The sequence below is a fragment of the Homalodisca vitripennis genome, chromosome X (assembly GCF_021130785.1).
Source record: "Homalodisca vitripennis isolate AUS2020 chromosome X, UT_GWSS_2.1, whole genome shotgun sequence".
NCBI classification, from domain to species: Eukaryota; Metazoa; Arthropoda; class Insecta; order Hemiptera; family Cicadellidae; genus Homalodisca; species Homalodisca vitripennis.
The window spans coordinates 89,438,456-89,453,284 of record NC_060215.1 but is presented as its reverse complement, the minus strand read 5'-3'; the positions used below and the strand labels follow the sequence as shown (position 1 = coordinate 89,453,284).

Sequence of the window (14,829 nt, the reverse complement as noted above, 5' to 3'; positions counted from 1 at the left end):
ATCCGTGACTTGGTTGTCACAGGCGAGCCCCTGACGTATTGCAGTGTTCTGAACACATTTCTTCGCAAAATTATAACTAACACGCACAGCCAGCAAAATGAACTGCGTATTTATTTTCAGCGCAGTACTGTTAATCACCATGACAACGGCACGCCCATGGGTCATCTTCCCCTCACCCCTCTGCCCATAGGCTATCGCCCACAACAGTACAAGTACGCGCATCCTTCGGATGAGTGTCCAGCTGACGTCTGCCGCAAGAACGCGACTGTGCAACGAATCTTACTGTTTATTGTTATAAAGCCTTACACTGTACACAGTCACTCTACTGCCAACCACGCATTACGACACTTTATAGGACTCTCGGACACCGGACTTGAAAAGTAGGTTCTCACTCAAGTTACAACTTTATTATTACTTTTAGAAAAATATAAATTCATGTTTTAAGTGTAATACATAACCAATTCCTGAATGGCTAACCCGATTGAATTCACGTTTTCTAGTCTGAGTTGTTAATGTCGATTATTAATATGATATCCTAAAACGGAACAACTTCTGTTATATTTCTAAAGTTTCATTTAAACCGCAGTTTGAGTTCTGATAATTCTATTGATGGACACAAACATTAGATAATCGATGCACTTTTGATAAAATACTATTGTATTATATATACATCAGAATTAAAACATTGCCACAATATAGCCGCTGGCAATACCACTACACCGGTCCACCATTTCAAATATCACCTCTATTCCATTTAATTATGTTAGTAACATACAGTACCAAGTTATATTTTTCTACCATAATTTATTTTGAGCAAAATTCTGATCTTGGGGCAACATTTAATAACATATCTTCCTACAGTCGAATTCTGTTACAGGTCTCCCGGAATCTGTCTTTTTCGATAACCGACTATTCCGAAGTTCTGGCTAAGTCAGAACCTGCAACGTTCATACTTATTATAATGGAACTCCTTCCATTGTGATTTGTTACCAACTGCATCGGTTGATTATGAATATTATACACTACCATTACTTGCCAATTGAATAAATCATATTGTAGATAAACTCAAAAAGTGTCTGTATAAATATTCTTGCCCTGCATGAGAGTGATCTACACGTAATTTGTACACATTTGCGCATTTAAATTATATGATTTAAATACACGTACAGTTTTCAAACATTGAAATGGTCAAATTCCGTTATCTGTCCACAAATCATAAACTTTTGCTATAAGGATATTTGATACCAAGACAATTTCATACATTACCTATTCTACATTGTTAATGGGTACTGAGAGTTAGGTTTATGGCATTATCAGTGAAGAGATCGAGTCAAACATCTTATCGCTATAGGCTGCATTTACACTGACAAGAAATTGCACGAATTTTTTGTCCGACAGTAAAAGTTGCTGGTGTAAACGGGCAGAAGAGCTCTCGCGAGCTGTGTCACAACCAATGTTGGACAGTTGGTATACGAGAATTCAAGAGTAATCTCGGAGAGCAAAACTAAAGAGTAGAGTATAATGTAACAGTAACTCCATGGTAAAACTGTCTAGTGTAAACAGATCCGTACCACGAACAGTGTCGCTACTAGTGTCTGGCAGTTAGATCTTCACGCGAGCATGGGAGATCAATGTCGGACATTGAAATGTTTAGAACATTGGCCAGATATTGCTATCGTGTATGAAGAGATTTTGGCTTACGGTAATTATCGGCGGTCATAATTACCGCACATGCGACATTACAAGCGATTAAAATAATTGTTTATCTCTGTTCATATTATGCAACAGCAGTTGCGGAAAGTTTACTCGCAAGTGTAATCGCAGCATTTTAGATGACGGACTTGCAACTGCTCAGCTATGTATGGAACTCTTCAGGCATCTAAGATCAGACCCTCTAGAATGTTATTCTGTGGTGTGATATGCACTATCTCAGAATACGTTTTTCTTTATCACCTTAGTCAGGGCAGCAGCAATGGTGAAGGCCAGAGACATTATTATCAGACCATTCTAAACTAGAAATACTTTCTAACCTTATGCTAATAATTATCAAGACTGTTTTTCTATTTTTGCTATTCGATTTTAGAAATTAAAATATCATTGAATAGTTAAAAGTGTAAGATTTTGGGGAAGCAAACGTAATCTGCCCCCAAAGCTTAAGTCACATATAATTGTTTAAAATTTATAAACCAAATTATAAAAAAGTTTGGACAGAACTTAATTACTCTATAAACTTGGAACATATAGAAGTGAAATTCTGCACCATCATCTAAGGGAAGTTGTATATTACCATAATGGCGTTATCGAGAAGGATAGAAGATTAGAGATAAATTTTATATCTGAACATCCGACAAATTGCATGCAGCTTTTGAAAATAGCAAAAATTTCTAATGTTATAATTTAGTGAACTGTATATACAAAATGAGGCTTATTTAATGGTGTCGAGAACCCAAAATACTTTATTGGTAATCAGTTGCAGTTATAGATTCACATTTACAATTAAAATCTCTCTTTTTCTTGTCAGGACCTGCTATTCGTTACATGTCTTGACCTATGCTTAAATTTAAGATCATCTACCAACCTCTTATGTGCTAAAGGATCAAGTCAAGACCTCATTGAAGATATAAATAAATTGATTTATAGACCTTGTGGATTTTCAACTTTTCAAATATTATTTGACAACATTTAGAAATATTACAAAATATTATTAAGAGATATCAAAACTATTTTTCTATTTGGTATAGGATTTTTCAGCATATTCAATAGTGTAGAGGATAAAATAAAAATGTAGAATAATGATGTTGTTATACATATTTTTTTATACTTCATGCAACATTCAATACTAAAACAATATTCAACTTTACTATGACCTCATCAATCCATTACATTCATCTAGCAAGCATTGATAAAGTCTAATCAATTAACTAAATGACTTTTATTGGGTGCTTGTTTTATATTCATTTATAATGAATTTGTTGAAACATTGTGTTTTAATATTTATTATACTTAAACGAGAAAACCATGATAAACTACAGTTGTTTCATTAAATTTAGTGATCACTATGATTTATAATCAAGAATAGATTGGTTAGGTAAAATTTCCAAAGCTAACATTTTGATCAAAATAATTTTTTATATCGTATTCCATGTATGCCTATAGTCAATTCTGTGCAAAAATAGTACCAGTATTTTTTACATACTAAACTAAAGTATGGAGTATTGTCACAGTGGTCTGTCTCTCCCAGTAGCCCAGCAGGCTCAATAGTGTCAGTTAGCTACACATACAACTCTAATCAGGTTGTATCAGAGTGGCTGAACGAGAACCATTCATGGTTGCAGACGAGAACTGTAGACAACGAAGGAGACAGCATGGAGGAGACACCAACAACTCAGAACCCAGAACCAACCCCATCTCAACCAGTGCCAGTAAAGTCCAAGACCCAGACCGAGATAGCACCACCCCAGGGATCTTCGGTAACCACCATCCCCAAAGAGAGGCCAATATCTGTCGACCCCATAGAGAGACCACTGCCAGCACCTAGACCAGCCGTTGTCCCCAACAAACCTCAGATCTCCAAAACCCAAATGAATGGTATGAAAATAATATTTAAAACCAGTTATCAACTCATTTTTGTGTGGTTTATACTAAATTAGGATACTGGATTAATAGAATTTTTATCATGAGGAGAAAGTTTTATCATAATTTTTTGGGACTTTTGAACAGGAGATTTCTTCTTTATTCTTTATTTTCTCTGTACACAAAAGTAATAGAAAATAAATTAATCAATCCAAATTTGTTTATTTAAAATCAAGGCTTGAAATTGATAACACATATACAATAGTCGGAATATCGCAAGATAACCGGATCAAGTAACATCGAGTGTGGCTGCTGCTTGGATGGGTGACCGCTGAGTGCTCCTGTCCTTGCAAGCAGCCTGCCTACCCCGACTATTGGTGGTGGTTTGGAAGTCACCTTTAAGCCGTTGGTCCCCAGGTTAAGTGTTAGAGAGAGCTTCTTAGCCCTAACTACGTCGGTAAAATAAGACATATTTACTTTACTTTACTTTTATTATAGTAGTTTTATCGATCACTTTCAAGTTCTTTTAATCTTGTTTATCTATTTAGCATTAACCATAAGATCTATATCTAGCTTTTACCATTTCCGTGAGAGGTGGAAGAATATCACAAAAATAACATAAATTTTAAAAATTTATTTGTATACATTAAAAAAATATTTAGTAAGCCATTACATAAGTAATACTGTATAATATATGTGTAATTGCTGTATGCTACTATACGTAAATAAATATAATGTATGTACTATCTCAACAACTGTCAGGTTGGTATATATATACCATAGGTTTCCCCCGTATTTCAGCTCACCATGTCAAACGTCTTCCTGAAATTCTGGTAAGGTAGAATAAAGGGCGAATTCAGTCATTTCTTATGATTGTTAACCTGATAAATTGAATAAAACAGGTCCCAGAATTGTAAAATAAATAGTTTTTGAGAAAACCTGTGTCAAATGCAAAGAATTTAGTGAAAAAACACATGTTTTATCCTTTTACATTAAAAATTTTCAGCAGACACCATTGTGTTAATTAAAGAAAATAAAACATTTTTTTTATTTTCCCCTTATCTATTCAAACTTATGAACCAAATTCGCTTTCTTTAACTGAACTAGTTTTAGAAATAATAATTTCTTAATGAAAAATACAAATTAGGGGCTAGCAGCTAAACAAGACATTTCTCTATGTTTATATGACATTATGTTTAAAATGATGAATACCCACAGAAGTTTGTGACACCCTTTTGTGACTACCTTGTATATATATAAATAAAAAACCATTACAGTATAGTTAATATTATAGTATTGTAATTTTCTAAGACTGTTGTTCTTATTTGGACTTAACATCGTTTCAAAATTTTTTTTTTTTCAAAAATTGTTTAACCAGTTCCAAAATAGTTGTTTTAAAATGTTCAAATTTCTCATAAACTAACACAGCAACAAAAAGTTTTAGGATACAACAAATAAAATTGAGAAAATCCATTATTCAACTTTTAATAAGTATATGTTCTATGTAAGTGCAGTTAATTTGATTATACAAAACTATATAATGTAATTAACAAACAAAGAGAGGTCTATCTTGTTTTAAATTGTTAAGGTTTGGATCTACATTAATTACATAAGAACCAGTTGTAGTGAACAGACTTTGAGTTTTCCCCCATAAAAACAATGTTAAACCTCGAACTTTTTTACGTAGTAAGTTTCAATCGTACTGTTATGCAATAAGTCTCATTTTAAAGGTGTAATTAATACACATCAAAAACGTTTTTAAGTTTTCTTCTAAAGTGTTCACTTTTTGAGTATTTAAAAAGGAGATTTTGAAATATATTTGTTTTCTGAATAGCCTTTAAACCTATCGAGAAAACTAAAAAGAGTTTTCTAGGGTGAACTAAAAATAAGGTTTTAAAAGTGTATGATGTTTACATTGTTCTTATGGAGCAACATCAAGATGGCCACTAGTATAGCCGGCTCTTAATGTAGAGTTACGTTATTAAAAATGTCAGGAAGAATTAGTTAAAAGTTTTATTTATACCTAAATACACTATCCAAGTTTAATTTTAAAACAATTACAATAATACAAATTAAAGCTGACATAACACTTCAAAAATTCGAGAATGTTTAAATAAAACTGTCAGAAACAAGAAATAATTTGAGTTTTTAATTTGATTCAGAGTTCCGTGAAGCATTCCGACTGTTTGATAAGGATGGTGATGGAAGCATCACACAGGAAGAGCTGGGTCGTGTCATGCGCAGTCTCGGCCAGTTCGCCAGAGAGGAGGAACTACAGCAGATGCTCCACGAGGTGGACATTGATGGTTAGCATTCCAACAAGCAAGATGGTTACAGTTAAAATAATATTACTAGGGTTTCCACCAACTGTGTTGAAGAAGTACATACAAAGAAGTTTCAACATTTTAAAGTAAATTACATTTTAAATCAATCATAGAATCTTTAATCATCAGGCTTGTTAAGCTAGTGTCTTGACTATCATATAAATTTTCCAGTTCATATTTTGTCAAAATATTGTTAACACTATTAAATTCTTGAAATATTTCAGCCTAACTGTGGAAAAGTCTGAAATATTTCATTTTCAGTGAAAAAGCTGGCTCTCCACAGCAAGGCCGAAAAATTAATGACCCTGATAACTTAGATGATGACCTTTACTCATTTATGAGACAGTAATACATCTACATAAACTCTTAAGGAGATAGAAGTACAGTATTTCTACAGGTGTGCCTCAAAATAACTGCTAATAATTCTATAATTCTAGAGCAAAAAAAAAAAAAAATTAACACCTATAAAAATGTTACATTGTTTGAAAAAAAGCATTGAACTCTTTTATTACAAAATAAATGTTGTTATTTCCATTACACTATTTAAAAATATACCACAGCAAATTCTATACTTGTATTAAAATAATAAACCATACTAAAGAACATGGCTGGAAATTCTCTAGTTGTTATACCACAAATGATTTTCGTGTCTTGCAAACTACAGAATATCATCTTTGCAAACTCTATCTCATCTTTGTTAGCTTTTCTCTTCAAAGCATTATTAATGTATTTCTACCAATCACATTTTACCAACCTCAAGGCGATATTGAAGATATATCGGCTAGAAATCCGAAATAAATCATGTATTGACAACTATAGAACAATATGTATTGTATCTGTGTTTTCAAAAATAATGGAGTCATGCGTTAAGAACCAACTGTTAGAATTCTTTGATCTATATAACATTTTAAGTAATAGCCAATTTGGCTTTCGTCCTGGTCGATCTACAACTAAAGCTCTAAATGAAGTTGTAACTAATGTCATAAATAGCTTTGAGAACTGTGAATATGTTAATATGACTCTTGTGGATCTCAGTAAGGCCTTTGATAGTATATCACATGAAACTCTACTGAGTAAACTGAAATACTATGGTATTGATGATAAACCGTTGCACTTCCTTAAAACTTATCTTTGTGGCAGATTACACAAAGTCTCAGTGGCCGGTTCAGAATCCTCATTTCAGGAGGTCCTTGCTGGGGTTCCACAGGGGTCAGTTTTGGGCCCACTCTTGTTTATTATGTATATAAATGATCTGCCAACCAATATTCCATGTAAGACTATTCTATATGCAGATGACACTTCTTTTTTAGTTACTGGCAAAGTTTTCCAAGAAGTGGAAGCACAAAGTGACCGAGTGATGGAAATTGCAAACTCGTGGTTTGATGTCAACCATCTTAAAGTCAATGGGGATAAAACTGAAACAATTTGTTTCACATTAAAAAAGTTGCACATAGCAGAGAGCTGTATTAAGCCAGTGAAATTACTTGGAGTAACATTAGATCAAAAACTATCATGGGAAGCTCAAACTAACTCAGTAATTTCTAAACTATCTAAGGCTTGTTTTCTGTTACGTAAATTACAAAACTGTGTTGGTAGAAATATGTTGCTCTCTTCTTATTTCAGTGACTTTCACTCACACTTACTTTATGCCTCAATGCTCTGGGGTAACAGTAGGGGTGCCAGTCAAGTTTTTGCGTGGCAAAGAAAGGCAGTAAGAATTTTAGCCAATTTGGGTTATCAAGATGATTGTAAACAATGCTTTATTGACTACAATATAATGACTGTTCCTGGCATTTTCATATTTCAAAATGTAATATATGTAAAGGAGAATTTTGAAGACTTTATCTGCTTTGATGAAATTCATGATTATGACACTAGGGGAGCTCGGGATATTGTTGCACCTTCCTCTAGACTTAGGAAAACATTAGTTAGCCATAAATATTTACAAATTAAATGTTTTAACAAATTACCTCAAACGTTTAGAAGCTTAGAACTACAACCATTTGCAGCTAAACTGTCGAACTGGCTTATAAGTAAGGCATTCTATTCCCTTGAAGAATTTTTTGCTATGAATTGTTACCTTCCTTAGGCCTGGAATGGAGTTGTTGATTAGTTGTAATTTAATTCATTGTTTCAACTATTTATTTTGTTATGTATTTACTAATACTACAGTTACATTTTTTTAAATTGACAAATACACTGTACGAATTAGTTCAATATATTATATCAGTTAATGACATTCAAATAAACTGAGTAGCCTTATAACATTTTTATTTATTATATTAGTTATATTGACGTTGTCTATAGCAATTGTAATATTGACAAATGACAATAAAGATATTCTGATTCTGATTCTGATTCTGATTCTGATTCTGAAATCCTAATGATTAATTACATTTACAAGGTAGTTCAGGTTTACATATAAAAGTAACCTTACATATGGTTTGCTATATCAAGCTATGATCATATAGTTTCAAAATAAAAAACTTTTGTAACTTAAAAGTGTCAATTTTTTGGGATATTCCATTGTTACAATTTTCTTTGGTATCTAATAAGATATAAAATTATAATGAAAGTTGTTAGAGGCATAAAAAAATTAATTTTCATAACCATATCATGATGATTAATGATTAAATCAACAATCGAAAACAATTTTAAAACATATCCATGTATATATTAACCTTTTTAATTAATTTTGTTGTCACTGGAAATGCTTGCACAATCAAATTCACACTCACAGAATTAGGGCTATACAACCACATAAATATTTTTTTGAAACCCACTTTATTACTCAGAGGCTCAAAAATTAAAAAATAGTCTCACTAAAATCCAAAATTGTTATAATTGGAATATCTCAATAATAATCATGTAAATGGGAATAAAACTGGCAAGTGGGAAAATATTATAAAAACTGGAGCTGATTGGAAAAACTGATTGTAAGTGGCTTTGTGTACTACAGGGGATGGTTACTTCAGCTTCGAGGAGTTTGTAGAAATCGTGTCCAACATGGGTGCTACAGCTGAGCGCACAGCTGATCAAGAAGAGAAAGAACTGCGAGATGCATTTAGGGTAAGAGTTCCATGTGTAAAATTTCCTTACAAATTTATCAAAGAAAGAATCTCATGGGTGATACTAAAAAAAAGCAGCTTCAGCAAATTGAAATAATATTAAGTGTTTTATTTATTATGTAACACTGATGTGATAAACGTTATTTAATTTGAATTTATGATAATTTGTCAGAATATCCAAGAAAACCAATGAAATTATTAGAGAATGTTATCATAACCTACAAAGTTAACAAATCCCTAAAGAAAATTAGATTCAGCCATTAATTGCCAAAAAAACAATTGTTCACACTCAATGTTTAAAATAAATTAATATCGCATACGTTAATAATGTTAAAATAAACTAAACTAGCAAGTATTTTATTATTATCTGATCTCTGCTATCATTTAAAAAGGCCAGAATACAATAGTATTTCCCATACAACAGTGAGGATTTCAATAACCGTCTAAAATTGTCCATACCAGTCTTTAAATTAAGAGGTGGCATCAAGGCATTGTAGAGCTTCATACTATTGTAAATTACATGTTTTTAGAGAAAGGAAGTTTGGTGGCATAGTATAGTCAAATGTTCAGCGTTTAGTAATGAATAGGAAATAGTGTTAAATAAGACATTGGGTGTAAATACGAAATGTACGTAAAAAATCACAATTGTGGTTATTTGATGACTTAATAATAGACAAATATTAAAATAGCACAAAGAACGTGTGTTATAGCTATAGGCTAATAATCAGGGCTCAAATTAAATCTGTTACCTTCAAGAGATCTGAGAGAACTAGGCATGGAGTCTGACTTCTCTCACTGTCAGACAAACCATCTCATGATGAACTTTGAAATCTGTGATATATTTACAACTGCTATAACTATAACATTGAAAGACTGTTGACTACTTTTAAAATAAAGAATATTAAAAGAAAACTTTAAATATTTTTTTTAATTATTACAGATTGCCAAAATTGCACAAGACATAAAAAGCAATGTGACTGACAATGAGTGAAACCAGACTTTCTGAGCAAAATGGTTTTTATCTACACAGACTTGAATTGATCAGTGTATGATCAAGTATAGTAACAACTTATGTATAAAATACTAATGTTTCCCCATTCATAGGATCAAATCATAACCCATTACATGTGGCAATCTAGAATTTATTCAAACAACATGAATTAGTAATGATGTTTTGAATTACAGAGCCCAATAGCCTGTTGCTAAGCAAGATTATTTTTCTGTAATATTGTATTCTAGTCTCAATGTTTAACTTATGAATTTACTTTGATATCAAGAATATACTTAACTTGAATAAGAAGTTGATGTTATAAAAGGATGAAGTTGCCTTATATTTCACAATTATTTTTGAGTTTGAGAATCAATAATCAGATCTAACAAAATCAAAAACCTTAAAATTTAGTGAATGAAATTGTCAAATATTGAATTTTTCTTTATAATATAATTCACACTATATTATTTCTTGTTAGGTGTTTGATAAGCACAATCGTGGATACATCAGTGCATCGGATTTGAGGGCTGTGCTGCAATGTCTTGGAGAAGATTTGTCAGAAGAAGAGAGTAAGTAATCAAGAATTAATTAGATGGTTCATGTTAAGAATATGTTTTACACCATTTTAACTGTTTGATATGATAAGTTAAAACATTTTGGTGTGTTTTCACTAATACCTAAGTATTAAATATAAACTGTGACTCAATTCAGTCATATAACTCAGAAGCTTTAGATGGTCCTGAATATAATTACTGAAAAATTACAGATACTGATAAAACCTAACTTTTTTTGTTGAAAAGTAAATTCATGATTGATTAATTCAATCTGAAATACAGTAAAGATAAAGCTAAACTTAAGTCTGATAAAACTCATTTGTACTTCAAAGCTTTCAGGTTGGCATACATTTTAGGCGAAAAACTTAAATGAATAAAAACTGTTACTTTATTGTGGCATTACTTATAATATGTATTGTATTAAAGATTTAACTTGGCTAAGAAACATGTCTGGAGAATAACGCCATTTTCAAGTTTTAAGTAAAGGTGAATTGAATTAAACTTACAAGACAGAATTTTGATTGTAACTTTGGTATATTTGTTTTTGAACTCTGCACACCCAATAACTCTTCTTTTATCAATCCCATCTACTACCAATGAATGTATCTGGCAGGTAAATAGTCATTTATTTTTGACATATTTTTAAAGATGTATTAATTACTGGTGTTTGATTTTTAACTTATCAATATTACACTATTGACAATTATCAATCTGTTTGTTATAGTTGAGGACATGATTAAAGAGGTAGATGTTGATGGCGACGGAAGGATTGATTTTTACGGTAAGTTATTTTTTCATATCTTATTTTATTGTAGCTATATTGAGGAACCTTTACTGTAACATTAGTTTTTAAAAATAATTGCTCTAATCTCCTTTGTATTGGCAATAAAGATATTGCAATGAATTGATATGGTTTAAAATTTTACAACTATCCAGTTATATACAACTATATTTTTACAGTTTTAGCATAATGTTTTGTAATTTCTAACTTTTTAAATTTTAGTTTTACATATTTTTGTAAATGTTTCTAAAGAAAAAACCAGACGAACAAAATTGACTGATACAGTTTTATTAGTTTTGTTTTAAATCAGATAAATTACATGCTCTAGTATGAACTATAATTATATTTCAGTGAAGTAAAATAACTAAAGTAAATTGAAAACTAAATTGACCATGGTAAAGTGACAACAAGTATAAAATATACAAAAAGCAACTATACATTTTTATTGTACAGTTTCTAGCAGTTGCCTTTTTAGGACACTGATTATCTACCATAATTTAAGTTAACTCATATTAAACATTAAAAAAGCTAAATAATTGGAAAATAAAGACACTTCAATGTACAGAATGATTACTAAACATATTTCCATTGTTAGTAACTATTAAAATGGGGATTTTTGAAAAACAAAAGAAAACTTTGAGAAATTTAAACAATGGCTTGCATTGGGTAACACATTGTACGCTACACATGCTCAATACTGAGTAAACATTCCCCAAAAGTTAACTCTTTGTATATACATTTCTTAATTTCTCAATATCATGATATTGTAATGAACAAATCAGTTTTAATTTATTTCAAGTCCTATATAAATTAAGATTCCAGAAATTAGTACGGAAGGAAAAAGTCTTGGTAATGAAAAATACAATGACTATTTTACAAACAAAAACCCTGAGGTCCTGATTCAGCTAGAATGACACCCAGTTCTTATGACAATCAGATTTAGATCAATGCAGGCAAGAACGATCAATGGATTGCAACTGCTGCCTATCATTCTATTGCCAGTGTTATTAACTTCAGTTCACAACAGAGGATAACAACTTTTATTACAATATTCCCTGTCATTTGAGTGTGGAGTCATTTTAGCTGTGAAAGATTCCCAATCATGTGCAGAGTAAGGATTAAATTATGCTATAGGAATCATAAACCCCTTTATGAATCTGGATTTAGTTCACTTCTAGAAGAGAGAACTGAATGATAGATAAAATAAAAAATCAGATTAATATCTGAATTGATTTCACATCAAACTCTGGGATCCATAAATTCCTCGCCCGGTTCCAGGACCATTAATTATAATGAATAAGCCTTTTATAAGAATAATTAGCCTTAATATGAGGGTCACTAAAAAAGTCTTGAGGTACAACAAAATTGACCCAAACTTATTCTGGTTGTTACATTTTTTCAAATAACTCTCCTTAATACTCAATGACTCATCCTCCTGAACCAGCCTCTGAAATACTGGTGCCATCATGTTCCTCCAACATCTGGAAGTCTTCTTCATAAGTTGCAACAGCATCTTCAATCTTCAGATGTATAAAATCACGTCCCATGAAATTGATTTTTACCTAGTAAAGATAAAAAGTCACAAGATGCTAAGTCAGGATTGTATGGAGGGTGGGTAAGCAGTGGAAGCTGAGACTACTGATTGAAATCTTTAGTTTTCAAAATTTTTAATGTTCCCCTTGAGCTTGTTCTTGGTTGTCATTGTTCTATTTTGTTATACATCTGAGCAAAGCAAGTTTAAGTGTACCACTTCACAATAATAGTACACTCATTTTCAAAAACAACAGTTGTAACATGTTTGCTAGATGAAAAAATAGCAACAATTAATTCTCTTTCTGACATTTTGTGGATATTTGACTTCTGTTGGTAAAGAAACAACCACACCGTTGATTGATTCTTTAGTTAAACTAATATTTACTTAACACTCCACCACTCTTTATATTATCTGCCACACACCAAGAGTGAACATTGTTAAGTATATTCAGAATTTCCTGATACCATTTCATAGTTGATTCTTCCTGTGCTTCAGTCAATCGGTGAGGAACTCACAGAGAGTTTAACTCTGTATTACTACATAAATAGTTGTGAAAAATAAAATGTTTAAAGTGTTTTACTTTACAAGTAAATAACAGAATAGAGAGACACTAAAATGTATTGCATGTTACAGAATTTGTCCATGCACTGGGAGAGCCAGGCCAAGATGATGACTTGGAGGAAGATGATGAAGACGTTCTAATACAAGGATAAACTGATCGGGTCATCCACATGTCATCTGTATAATTCACTATTGCAACAATCATATCTATATCATTTGTTATACTATATTGTAAGAGCGTCTCATATCACGTTCATTTCGACCATTTACAATCTTTCAGATGTCAAACGACTGGGATACATGTGCAATTATTCAGTGTGAGACACCTATATGGGACCGTAAGCTGTGTTTTCATTTATTCTATATACAGCTTTACGCTGATACTGGCTTTTGTGCTAATACTGTCTACATTTTTAATAAATAAATTGATAACATACTGTGTTCATTTTAATAAACCTACTACCTTCTTTCCCAGGAATTTTGAGGTCCTATAATATTTTATTATTAGAACCTTATTGTTTGTGGATTAAATGCAATGTTTAGTCATGTCATTGTTAAGGCAGTATGAAATATTGTACAAAAGTATTAGTTTATGTTTTGAATTGTTTCAAATGTTTAGATCCTATCTACTCATATACACAGATAAAGCTATCAATATATGCATAATGAAAAGTTATGAAAATTAAGGCACAAGTAAGCACAACTTTTTATTGTTTATTGATCTTTAGTTAATAAACCATTTTAGTAAGTTTTAAAACATATAAATAAAAAACAATTACTCATATTTTCCATTTTTAACCGCCATAAATCTTTCAAAAAGCACTCCAAATAGTTATAAAACCTAATTTGTTTTAGTAAGTTCTGAGATTATCGTGGTTAGTACTTAATTAAAATTACAAACCCAAAGCCCATAAATTGTATGTAGATCATGAACATCTGCGCAACATTTAAAGATACTTCATTCTTATATGAAATTCCATTACGTTCTAACTCTAGCTCATTACTATATAAATGAAGAAAGAACTATAAGGTAAAACAAATTATTGAAAAATAGGTATTAATAGGAGAAGAGATCAATTTCTTAGTGGGCAACTATAAGACAACATGAATTTCATGGTAATTGGTTGGATAGTTGCAGATATTTTGGTAGTTATAATTGACATTTCAATCATTGAATATATTAGCATATATATATATATATATATATATATATATATACATATATGTATATACAGTTGTGTAAGCACTTTTTCAATAAGTTCCTGTCTGACAATTTTGTTTTGTAGTTTTAACAACTTCTAATAGGTTGACATGGAAGTGGAACTTTTCAATTACTGTACTCAAGGTATCATTGATGAGAAAGGTGAAAAATGAATAATATTTTACTATTTTGTGTGGATTATTCAAAACATTTATTAAAATAAGCTCTCAGTTTAACAAGAT

General features: G+C 31.2%; 1 protein-coding gene across 5 annotated transcripts in view; it reads left to right on the top strand.

The window, feature by feature from the left end:
• The window catches only part of LOC124369325 (calmodulin-beta-like), a 65,769-nt gene extending 51,949 nt beyond the window's left edge, over positions 1–13,820 (top strand). For 4 of the 5 annotated variants that reach the window (XM_046827281.1, XM_046827277.1, XM_046827280.1 and 1 more), the window contains exons 2-7: positions 3,336–3,588; positions 5,736–5,879; positions 8,857–8,966; positions 10,435–10,525; positions 11,235–11,291; positions 13,459–13,820. In XM_046827281.1, the coding sequence (XP_046683237.1) occupies positions 3,366–3,588; positions 5,736–5,879; positions 8,857–8,966; positions 10,435–10,525; positions 11,235–11,291; positions 13,459–13,538 (705 nt within the window). In that variant the 5' untranslated portion in view covers positions 3,336–3,365 and the 3' untranslated portion in view covers positions 13,539–13,820. Of the gene's footprint in view, positions 1–205; positions 381–3,335; positions 3,589–5,735; positions 5,880–8,856; positions 8,967–10,434; positions 10,526–11,234; positions 11,292–13,458 lie in introns of those variants that run through there. The other variant, XM_046827279.1, reaches the window with a different exon arrangement.
• The last annotated feature ends 1,009 nt before the right edge of the window (positions 13,821–14,829 follow it).